The sequence below is a fragment of the Meles meles genome, chromosome 9, assembly GCF_922984935.1.
Source record: "Meles meles chromosome 9, mMelMel3.1 paternal haplotype, whole genome shotgun sequence".
NCBI lineage: Eukaryota > Metazoa > Chordata > Mammalia > Carnivora > Mustelidae > Meles > Meles meles.
The window spans coordinates 90,929,629-90,942,705 of NC_060074.1; the positions used below are offsets into that span (position 1 = coordinate 90,929,629).

At 35.1% G+C, this 13,077-nt stretch overlaps 1 protein-coding gene across 1 annotated transcript in view; it reads left to right on the forward strand.

The window, feature by feature from the left end:
- LRP1B (LDL receptor related protein 1B) overlaps window positions 1-13,077 on the forward strand; it is a 2,013,404-nt gene that overhangs the window by 1,499,429 nt on the left and 500,898 nt on the right. Inside the window, exon 36 of the mRNA XM_046019480.1 lies at window positions 12,915-13,049. Coding sequence (XP_045875436.1) covers window positions 12,915-13,049 — 135 coding nt within the window. The remainder of the gene's footprint in view (window positions 1-12,914; window positions 13,050-13,077) is intronic.

Genomic DNA, 13,077 nt, shown 5'->3' on the forward strand with positions numbered 1-13,077 from the left:
TTACCTATTTGTATACTTGGAAACTGAACAGAAAGATTAAGTAACCTGCCCATGTCATAGAGTCACTAAGTAGTCCAGCTAAGATTTTAAATTCAGAACATAGTATCCAAGCTTTTACTTATTATGTTGCATTCCTGTCTTCAGTAAACTTAAGGTAATTTTTCACCAGAGGTGGTAATGAAAAAAAAAATTTACACACACACACACACACATAAACACACACACAAATATATTTGCTGAGAAAACCTCTGTTTTTAAGGTATACACTCCGTCTTTGTCTGATTGACTAATTTGAGGCATAACATAGAGACCAAGTATTTGAGGAACCAGTTTTTTTGTCTTTCCCTATTCAAAAATAAAAGTGAAATCAGATGGCATTGTTTTCTGAAATGGGTTGATGGTTTCCTGAAGAAATGTCTGAGTAGGTGTCCCCTGAAGACATATCTATTCAACATGCTGTCTCAATTTTATAGCTTAGCTTTGAAAATCTAAAGTAGAATAAATTAAAACAATTTCTCCTTGGAGCTACAATTGGACCCCTTCTATTCTGAAGCTGATGAGACTGTGACAGCACATTTTAGTTCTCATGTGCTACCTGAAAGTCAAAATTAGGAACACAAGGGCTGTGAGAACTTACTTAATGCATGTGAAAAACAGCACGGTGCAAATGCTTTGAAGAGAAAAAACAGTCAATGCTTAAGAAAATGTGAAAGATTCTTTTTGTTACCGTGAGAGGAAACAGTTCAAAACCTGAAAATGGAATTGCTTTTATAATAAGTATGTTTAATGCAAATTCCATTCAGGACACAAAAGCTAGACAGGCATGTATTTCTTATTTGATAAAGGAGTAATTTAAAAGAGAATGTACATTATCTAAGGTTTCATAACATTGTACCTTAAGGGGATTAAGATATCTAAAACCTTTGAAGTCTGCAGATTTTATTTTATTTACTCACAAGGATGGAGTTCTTTAGTGATTTGTTGCTCTAAGAAAATTGCCCATTAGCGTTTGTATTGATTTGCCTTTCTCAAAATGAAGGAAACAAATGTAATTCATTAGCACTTTATTATTGAATCCTTTTAATATGAAATACTGAGAACTTGGGTCCTTATTAACCTGTAAAGTGTTTAAAGAAATGGTTTCAATGTTAGAAAAGAATAGGAAGTAAAACTTAATTTGTATCTGTACCTAGGTATCTGATGGATTCACAATTGGCTGTCATCACAGTTTTTGCTTCCCAGTCTTCCTGAAATGCTCTTGTCATCTCTCCTATTATTATGAAGATGACTACACTTATTAAATTGATTCTTTAGTAAACCATATTGTGCATTTCTCCAAATGTGAATCCAAATGCTACCCTGTCTTCGAGGAGCAGTGAAAGCCTCACTGCTCCCCTGAAGTCTTTTCTGATGACCTTGACAGACCTTGCTTTCCTCTCAATTTCCATAGCACTCAGTAGGCTCCAGTGGTCTCAGCTGGTGTGTCGTGGCACAGAGCATGTCAAAAATGGGGCGTGATGGGAGGTTGGGGGAACAGGTGGTGGGTAATGGGGAGGGCACGTTTTGCATGGAGCACTGGGTGTTGTGCAAAAACAATGAATACTGTTACGCTGAAAAAATAAATAAAATGGAAAAAAAAAAAAGAGGAGAAGGAAGTTGAGGGAAATTGGAAGGGGAGGCGAACCATAAGAGACTATGGACTCTGAAAAACAACCTGAGGGTTTTGAAGGGGCGGGGGTGGGAGGTTGGGGGAACCAGGTGGTGGGTAATAGGGAGGGCACGTATTGCATGGAGCACTGGGTGTTGTGCAAAAACAATGAATACTGTTATGCTGAAAAAATAAATTAATTAATTAAAATTCCTTTCTGAAAATAAAAAAAAAAAATGGGGCGTGATTGGAAAGTAGCAGGCACACTAGTAGTAGCAAGTCTTTCTTTCTCATCGTATAACTACTAGTTAAACAAGAAGAGATTTCATTTAGAAATGAAGAGATTTCATTTAGATACAAATTTTTATTTATTACTTTATTAGGAATTATTTACTTGTAAAGAATATATTATCCCTGCATTAAATATACACTAAAATAGAAATTCCTAAAAGATGAGAAAAATAAGTAAGAAATCATCATTTTAACATTTTCTTCCATTGTCTTAGACAATGTGTAGCCATTCCCTACAGTGTATATAGCCGACTGACTCTGATGTCACTTATGTATAAAGTATGATTTGATAAATTATAAAAACATATATCCGGGGCACCTGTGTGGCTCAGCCAGTTAAGTGCCTACCTTTGGCTCAGGTCATGGTCTCAGGGTCCTGGGATTGAGCCCCACATTGGACTCTCTGCTTGACCAAGAGTCTTCTCCTTCTCCCCTGTGTGCATGCTCTCTCTTACTCTCTCTCAAATAAACAAAATAAATCTTAAAAAAAAATATATATATATACACACACACACATATGTATAGATAGATATAGATATATCTCATCTTATTCTAAACATTACTGCATGTACTAAAAAATGTGGGAATGGCAGTAAGATTAACAATTAAGATGTGAGGGAATGACTGCTAAGAAAAAAGGGGAAAAAGTAATACGAAACTAGAGATAAACTGTATGCTGTAAAAATGTGTATTTTTGCTGAAAGTTGGCAGCAAATACAATTTTTGTATTTCTAATAACCAGTACAAAGTCAGGAATACAATCAATTCCAGGGCTCGCAAGGTCTATATAATTTAAAAGAAAAATAAAGCAAAGAATACGTATGTGTGGCAAAGGACATATCATACATAGTTCAATAAAAGCCAGCTTATTGAGAATGGAGAAGGATCCACGCAAAGTAATCTCCCTGAGTTGCCTTTTGATTTAGCTTGATTCAGGTATAGATTGAAGAGCAGTGATTTCTGACAGATCTGGGCCTATGTGATGCACGTAGGCCAGGTCCAAGGGTACAGAGGGGTTTTTGTAGGACCATGCAAGATGGAAATCAAATTGGAGCCAGCTGGAGGTGAAAGCAGAGACTATTAAAGATACAGAGAGAGCAGATACAGACTGTCAGGGAGTCTCATGACAGAAAGAAGGGAGTCTCCTCTTTGCTTTGGGTCTGAAATCTTTTATTGGTGATTAGGCATCCAGGAACTTGTCAGAACAAGGACATGGTCCAGGTGTCCTTCATAAGTCACTTATCCCCTGAAACCAGGGGTCTTGGTGTCAAGGTGTTTGGAGTCAGTGGTCTCACAGAACATTTATGGTCACTCCTTATTTGTCATCTATTGTGCTGGAAGACTCTAAAGATAGAATTCTCTCTGTCCCTTACCAGGAAGATATACGCTATTTGCATTACAAGGCATGTGTAAAGTGGGGTGGGGGTGCAGACTTTAGCAAGAATAGAACCTGGAGCAAAGAGAAAACAAATAAACTACAAATGCTTTTTTAATGGAGTCCCTTCAATTTTCCTGTCTCATCAGAATCAACAAATTTAAAAATACATCCATATGTATATATAAAATAATAAATTATTTTATATAAAATATTTTATATATGTACACACACACACACACACACACACACACACACACACACACACACACACACATATATCCCCCCCCCCAATTTAAAGGTCTCCTCCACCTGGGGAAAAAGGAAAAAAAAATCCCAGATATGATGTTCTGGATATGGCATTCTTTTCTCTTTGAAAATGCCTTCAGTTGTGAGCCATTAATAGCAAAGAGATTGTAATGAGGTCAGGGTAGCATTTTACAATAGCAATTTCCTTCACAAGACCTTAGATCCTGTTGACTAACAAGTGTTTTTCTCCTTTTCTGTGCTTTTGATGTGTTAGCTGGTAATTCTCAACCAGCACGCTATCGCAGACTAAGCAACTTAAAAATCACTGAGGTGAATCATTATCTTGAGTTTTGTTTTTTTTTTTAATTTCTCTAGGCAATTCTACTGGACAGCCATTAGAGGAGTATTGAGTTTGAACTGTGTGAAGGCAAACCTGTTGCTGAGGTTGGGGACAATAGTTATAGAGGGTCTGTTTTTGGAGACTCAGTAATCTGAAAGGGGAGGGAATGATAAATTGAGATGAGATCAGAGGAAAGCAGTTTGCAATAAGGTGTGAGGCCAGGGCTGCCACTGAAAAATCACCTCTGGTGGGTATGACCAGAGCACTTTCTAGAATAAGGTATCTAATTTCCAGTTTGAAGTTTTTTATGTTGTTATAATTTATCCCTCAATCCCATGCTTCCATAAATTCTGCTATATTATTTATATTTCATGTGTGGGTGGGGTTATAAGAAGTGGATCAGAGAAGGGGCTGAATCCAGTATCTGTGTTGAAATGACTGACAAATACCAAGCTCAAAAAAACAGTATTTAGATATATGATGACTGGAAAATGTAGAAGTGATGTGAGAAAGTCTCTTCTTCCCAAAAATTACAAGATGATTTCCAAAAGAACAAAAAGTAGGGTTTGGATTGGAGGTAACCGTCATATGTGTAGAAGTTTTAGAATGAAATCCATTTGGAAATCATTATGTTAACTAAGCTAGAGGAATTAATGAATTGCATGTCTTAAGGCAGACTTTGTAAATAGAGAAACAGTTGAATTTCTGGGCCTCCCTTTTAAGGTCACTGCTGATAAATGACAGTAAAAGCCTCCTAGAAACCTTATATTTTTTACCTCAAAGGGGAAAAGTGTAGGTAACCAGCTCATCTGAAAGTGATGGTAAATAATTAAAGTCCAAGTAAAAACTGATGGTTGGAGGAGATGGGTGAAGGATATTGTTCTTTCTGATCCCAAGAAAGAATAGTCATAGATAAAACATTCTCTGAACCCAAGCCTGAAGTTTATCAAGAAACCAAGGCTTACTTTACATAGAATTTCCCATAAGTTAGCACGTGCTTTTGGGAGTGAGCATAAATGTCTTTATTTTTAACGTGTGGGATACAGTATAATGGGTCCAACAAGATGGGAACAAAAGACATTGGCAAATAAATTAAGCTAAACAAATTTGCAAATTTTAGTACTCACAATTTGGAACTGTCCTTAAGTAATTCTTTGTGTTGTGGATCTAACTTGACTTTCTAAACAAGTTCTTCGTAAACTCTAAGAAGGTACTAGTGGAACGTATTACTAAAGATTCTTGTTTTCAATAAAATGTCTATAATTTTATTAATTTATAAACCTGGGAAAAGTAAACCTCCTAAAGGTCAACCAGATTCTGAGCTTCCATTGTTGTCATTTACCAAATTATTACGTTAGGAATTAGGTACTAGGTATTAGAATCCATCCACATTACCAGATCTAATGACCAAACTCAGATCCTTTTAGAAGGATTTGTTTATGTTAGAGGTTTTTGGTTTTGTTTTAATTAAGGGAAAAGGAAATCTATAGTAAGATTTTTAAAAATAAATTGTGGGGTACCTTCTAATTTTTGTAGCTTCGCTAACCATGACAATATATTTTTTGCCATCCAGTTGTCTTTCTCACAGTAGCTGCTAGATTCAAAATATAGCCACATTTATACATAGTGTGAAAAAATGGCTCAAATTTATCAGCAATGTACTGATAAAAGATGACAGAAGAAACTTGTTCCACAAGCACTGATTATACCATTTTTAAAAGTTCATTTTCAGAATGCCTCAGTTTCTCTTACTTTTCTTATATCTCTAATATTCTCTGTTAAGTCATATTAGCATATGGAGTGGCTATGCAAATGATAAAATAGAAGCTCACTACCCTTCCTTCCTTTCTTCCCTTACTTCTGTCTCTCCCATTTTCTTTATAGTTCCTTGTATTCTGATAGCTAACAGCTCACAAACCCTTTCCATCTTCACGGGTTTTTTTTGTTTGTTTGTTTGTTTTTGTTTTGTTTTGTTTTCCTGATCCTCACAGCACTGGCTCTTATTTGCAAGATAATAGAAACAATTACAATAGGAGCCAGGAACACTTACAGTCTTTCAGTGTTCTGGTGTTCTCAGAATTAAGGTTGGATGTCACCATTTTTACCGAAGTTGAGATTATATTTGTTATACTTACTTTACCTTTTAGAATTCTAGACAAAATAAAAGACTAAAGCCTGGTGATGGGTGATCAAAGCGCTAAGATATAGATCTTTTACAAAAATATTATAATATTTGTAAAAGACTCATCCAAAAAGCCAGTATTTTTCTTGGCTTCGCTGTAATTTTTCACCTCTCAGACATATTCAACACTGGTGCAGGAAAAAATAAAATAAAAACCTGGTAATTGAGGAGGAAACTAAAATAGTAAGCTCCCCTCTACTTTTTTTTTATTTATTTTTTTAAAGATTTATTTTTTTATTTGACAGGGAGAGATCACAAGTAGGCAGAGAGGCAGGCAGAGAGAGAGAGGGGTAAGCAGGCTCCCCGCTGAGCAGAGAGCCAGATGTGGAGCTCTATCCCAGGACCCTGGGATCATGACCTGAGCGGAAGGCAGAGGCTTTTTTTTTTTTTTTTTTTCCTTTAATTTATTTATTGGAAGGCAGGGGCTTTAACTCACTGAGCCACCCAGGCGCCCCCCCTCTACTTTTTAATAATAACACATTCTAAAGCTATTCCTTAGTTGAAGCCAGTCATTTGCCCCTTACCTCCTAAGGTAAGCACTCTCAACCAGAGTAGATTAGCACAGACTGATTCCTGGAAAGGGGAGAATCTTGAGAATTTCTTGCCTCTTGATCTGTGGTAGGAGTTCTTTGTGGTTGTATCAGCCATAATGAAAGAATGGTGGAGTTGCAATTGCAGCAGAAAGTGGTATGCCAAAAGTATATTTTTGATTCTGTTCAACATATTTCTTATTACCTTGAATAAAGATATAGTTGAATAAAGATATACTTATCAAATTGTGGTATCACAAAAAGGAGCAATTGGATAACATGATTTTTTAAAAATATGACAATTGACAAGATCACTGATCAAATGTAACAGGGTAGCATTTAGTAGGATAAGTGCGAAGGTCTGTAGTTAAAAAAATAAATGTGGGGTGCCTGGGTGGTTCAGTGGGTTAAGCTGCTGCCTTCGGCTCAGGTCATGGTCTCAGGGTCCTGGGATCAAGTCCTGCATCGGGCTCTCTGCTCAGCAGGGAGCCTGCTTCCCTCTCTCTCTCTGCCTGCCTCTCTGTTAGTTGTGATCTCTCTCTGTCAAGTGAATAAATAAAATCTTAAAAAAAATAAATGTGGTTTCATAACCATTAGTAGCATGCTCTGGGAAAAATCGTATGCTTTGTTCTTTTTAGCTCCAGACAACAAAGCTAGTTAAAATGAGAAAAAAATTACAGAGCAAAAGGAAAATCTATGTAATAGTTAAAACTGGGCAGAACTTTGAGATACTATATTCCTTTAAAGTGCAACCAAAAATTAAATCTTAACATTAGAGCATCAAGTGTTAAAAGGAACCCTAAAAGTTATCTAGATTTTACCTTCTTTTACTTATATCTGTATATCTCTGTCTTTCTATTTGTATATTCATATTCATATGTGAGGAAACTGAGGTCAAGAGAGACAAAGTAATTTTGTGAAAGTCTCATGGGAAACGGTGGGACACTCAATGTTAAGATCCCAGCCCTAGACCCTTTGCAATCTAGTCTGTTATCTTCCTGGTGTGTTGGTGACTTTTTCATTAGGAGAGGGAAGCATGGTAACCTTATACATTATATTTTATCTTTTTTTTTTTTTTTTTTTTTTTTAAGATTTCATTCATTTATGTGACAGACAGAAATCACAAGTAGACAGGGAGACAGTCAGAGAGAGAGGAGGAAGCGGGCTCTCCGCGGAGCAGAGAGCCCGACGTGGGGCTCGATCCCAGGACCCTGGGATCATGACCTGAGCCGAAAGCAGAGGCTTTAACCCACTGAGCCACCCAGGCGCCCCTCTTTTTTTTTTTAATTTTTATTTTGGTATGGTGTTTCCTGAAATAGTATCTCAGTTTAGGTGGGGAAACAGGACTTTGAATTTTCTACAAAGGACCCAATAACCCAAGCTAACATGGAGACAAGTGTATTCACAATAAATAACAAGTGTTCATTAATCATAAAAATAGAAAATAAAATTTTATAACTTATATCAATATAAAATTTTATTCTATAATAATATTTTATAATACATTATTTTATAATAAAATAAATATATATACTAATATATGTTATTATATATATACTAATATATGTTATTATATATTAGTATAAACATAATAAAAATAGGAATGAAAGGCCTTTAAGAGATTTATATTTCTTATTTCCTATTTTCAGACAGGACTGTGCATAATCTAGTTCTGTAGATGGTCAGCACTTCAGCTTAACTCAAAAAGTTTAACTTTTCTCAGCATCAATAACCTTCTCCCTTATTTTACAGACTAGTATCATTATAACGGTATGCAGTTTTTCTTTTAATTCTGACTGTAGTTACAATGCACAATAGCTGGCCTCCAATCTCTCTATATGTAATCCTTGAAAATAGTTACCAATATCCTATGTGTCTTATTATATCTGTGGGGAGCTAATTATAATTGTTATTACCTTAAATTACAAATTCTATTTTCCAATCCTATGATTATTTTATACATTACCAATTACTATATGTCTCAAGATAGTATATTTTTAATTTAATTCCAGAAGTGAACTCTGTGATTATAAGGACTGTCTATCATGTTCACCACCAAACTCCTAAGCCTATAATAATGTTCAACACACACTAAATATTCTATAAGAATGTGTTGAATAAGGATAATTAAAGTTAAAAAATGTGTTTTGGAGTAAGTATCAGGACACAGTTATGATAGTCTTTTCTTCCCTTTCTATATTTATATGTATTTCCATTTTCTATCTTCACTGTTTGTTGTAAAATTTTATCATCTTTCAGTCTGATTTTATTCTTAATTAAGATAGTCTTGACATAATTTGTTTATTTTGCAAATATTCCCATATATTAGAAAATACATTTTTTTAAGAAAACATATTCTTATGTATTAGTGAACTTGCTCAATATAAAATGTGTAGGTCTGAATATGTATGTGAAAGAATTGATAACAAAGAAATTTGGATATGAATGACTGATTTAATTCTGTTGTTTAAGTCCACCACACTGAGTCACCACAAGATTGATTTGCTCACTAATCTCCCAAAATATCTAATAGAAATAATACAAGGAAACTTTTCAGTTCCTCAGTGCTTTGACCTAGTGGACTTGACCATTTAGAGATAACCTCAGTGTTACAAATTAATCTATTACCCACAAAATGAATATTCATGAAGTATCCACAGTGCATGTGACTACATTGGTAAAAATTGGGTCAGTTGCAGCCCCTACCTATGAATTATCTCAGAGTCTGATTCTTTATTTTTTTTAAGGGTTTGTTTACTTATTTATTCAGAGAGAATGGGCATGAGTGGGGGGAGGGGCAGAGGGAGAGGGAGAAAGAATTCCAAGCAGTCTCCAAGCTGAGTGTACAGCCCAAAGTGGCCCTCAATCCCAGGATCCTGAGATCATGACCTGAGTCAAAATCAAGTGTTGGACACTAACTAACTGAGCCACCTAGACAACCTTCTCATGGTCTGTTTCTAAGAAGAAATGCAAAGCCCTGATTTCAGCTCAATATAATAACAAAAGTATATGCCAACTGTAGTGGTGTTTGTGAAGAAGAATGTTTCTCGGTTATATGAAATAGGAGTTTGCAGCCTGGCAGAGTTATTACAGGGTAATTCAAAAGTAAGACTCCCATACAAAATAGGGTATTTCTTCCTATTATTTGTGAAGATTGTTGTGAATATTTTCTTTGAACTCTTGCAAGATTACTTGCCTACAATACGTATATGCTGCTCATATTCCAGTATTGTGAATTATTAGTCATTTTTTTTCAAAAAATACCAAAAAATACCAAAAAGAAGCATACCTTCTTCTCATTGAGCTTATAAAGTTTCTCATGATAAACTCTGTGTCTTCCCCATATCTCCTTCAGCCAGTCTTTGCATAGCACATCCCATTCATTCATTATTCAACAAAAGTTTACTTTGAGCTTACTGCGTGTCAGATATTATTTTTCTAGGTGCCAGGGATAAAGCAGTGAACAAAGTAAAGTCTCGACCCTCACAGGGTTTGACAGTAATAAATGCTAAGGACAAAAATAGGTTTGATGAGTTGGGTAGAGCATGTCAAGGAAATAATTTTTTACAGAGTAGCCAGAGAAAGTTTCAGCAAGAAGGAGGGGATATTTGAGCTAAGACAGAGGTATGCAGATATCTGAGAAAAGAGCTCCCAAACAAAAGGAGTAATGTGAAGAACTTAGACTCATAGTATTTGGTTTCTGTTAGGAAGAGAAAGTCTGTAACCAGAGATAATGAGTGAGGGTGAGAATGGAAGGATGTGAAGTGAGAGAAGGTTGAAGGATGTGGGTAGATTATGAAGGTAATGGGAAGAAACTTTAATTGTGTCTTGGATGAAATGACTAGAGAGCTTGAGTGGAGAGGAGAGAAATGATCTTGTTTACTTTTTGAAAGGGTAACAATGGCCCCTAAGTAAAGAAAGGACTAGGAAAGAAAGGGGAGTACTGAGGCAGAAATGAAGCTGGGCAAAAAGTTAGAAAGCTATTTTCAATATAGTTGACCTTGGACAATGTGAGGGTTAAAGGAACAGACCCCTATGCAGTTGAAAATCTGCATATAACTTTTGACTCCCCCAAAACTTAACCTCTAAGAACCTACTGTTGACTAGAAGCCTTACCAATAACATAAACAGTTGCTTAACACATATTTTGTATGTATGTTCTATGTATTATATACTGTATACTTAGAATAAAGCAGGCTAGATAAAGAAAATGTTACTAACAAAATAATTAGAGAAATACATTTAAAGTACTTTATTGAGTTTATTGATGCTGTAAATTTACATCATCTGCCTACAGGATAAAATGTCTGTCTGTGACTATATAAATATTGTTCAGTATATTTACTGAAAAAAAAAACAAAAACAAAAACAAAACCCAAAAAACGTGGGAGCAGCTAGGTGGCCCAGTGGGTTAAGCCTCTGCTTTCGGCTTAGGTCATGATCTCAGGGTCCTGGGATTGAGCCCCGCATAGGGCTCTCTGCTCAGCAGGGAGCCTGCTTCCCCCTCTCTCTGCCTGCCTCTTTGTCTACTTGTGATCTCTATCTGTCAAATAAATAAATAAAATCTTAAAAAAAAAGAAAAAAATGTATGATGGGCCTACATAGTTCAAATTTGGGTTGTTCAAGAACCAACTGTGCTTCAGGCAAGAGTTAATAGTAGTTTGGATTGCACTGTAAGTAGTAGAGAGTGTGAAAAGTAGTTAGATGATGGATATGATTTGAAAGAATTAGAAGAACCAAAAATACTTTGTAATAGATTGAACACTACAGTATATGGGTGATGGATTAGATGTGAAGTTTGAGAAAAAGTATTCAAGGATAATATGAGGTTTTTGGCCCAAGAAACAGAGGATGGAGATATCATCCATCATACCGTCATGGCTTATGGAGTTGCAATGTGGAAGACTACAAGAGAAGAGTGTTTCATGTAGAAATCCAGAATTTATCTTTTGTATACCAAGATTGTCTTCTCTACATAAAAGTGGAGATACAAAAAAGGCAGTTAGATACATGGGTCTAACATTTGCAGAAGAGAATTTGGATTTGACATAATGCTTAGTATTGATGCAAAAATAATGTTTATTGTTCACTGATTCACTCTTTCAAATGTTAACTAATACTTTAACAAAATTGGGAAAACCAAACAAGTTCTTGATTTCCAGATAAATATTTGAAAATGGTATCTTCTCTGCTTCAAACAATTATATATTTGACTTACCATTCTTGAGAACAAGAGGATTTGGAATCTTTTTCCAATTAGGCAAAAGAATTTAGACTATATTATACTTGAAATGGAATCTCAAAGCTTACTGATAAATGGCTTTATTATACTAATTGCTTTTTCTTTATTTCCATAGTCTGTCACTGTGCCAGAGGGAAATTATATTGGTCTTAAAGGATTTGTTCTTCAAATGGCCACGTAGGTCACAACACAAAAACTTACTTAGTTGGTGGCAAATTTATTATTTAATGATTTGTCCCCAGTGTCTTTCTGGTGGCTATATTTAAAATCATTGGTCTATAATCGCTACCCTTTATGCATATGCATGCACATATAATATATTTCATTTAGAATCTTTAGACACATTTTTCATTCAAATATTCAAAAAGCACTGTTATTTAAAGACTCTGCGATAGCATAGAGCCATTTTTCAAGTATTCTTAAGCCCATTTGTACAATCAGAGTTTGAAAAATAATGTAAGGGGTTTGTATTTGACATTTGAGAAACTAGTACCTCAGAAGGAATAATTGAATGCTAGGGCATTTTTAAGACTTTATACATTTTGAATGACCTTATGCTTAAAACACTCTTGATATAGTTGAAATGCTCTTATGTTTCTTTCCGTTCTCTCTCTACTTTAAGACTTTGTTGATTACCTCCAGTAGTATTCTTTTTATATTTAGAGAACTCAGACACAGGTATAGGTGTGAAGTGAAAAACTGTGGTCCAAAATAGCATGGTTTGACATCAGGGTTGCAAAGTAATGTGAGATAAGTATTTTTCGAGTTAAATGAGTAGAAAAATGAAGAAAAAATAATCAAGGATGTGATAGGTCATTTCCACATGTATTTCAAAAGTACTTTTAAAAAACCATTTGATTAGGTTCTTTCATGTTGTTTTAATAACTTTCTTGCTATTTGTGTTAGTAAATTGTCCTGAAGAATATCTATACCCTAGTATACCCAGGATGATAACCCCCAAAATACTAATACAATGTGATCCTAATACATACATTGATATCTTTTATAGTGTATGTGTATGTTTTTTGCTTTTTTTTTCTTTCTGTCTTATTCATAGAAAATGATACCATCTACTGGACAGACATGGGCTTCAATAAAATTAGCCGAGCTAAAAGAGATCAGACTTGGAAAGAAGATATCATTACCAATGGCTTGGGAAGAGTGGAGGGGATAGCTATTGACTGGATTGCTGGTATAATCCATGTTTTTTTCTGTTCTCA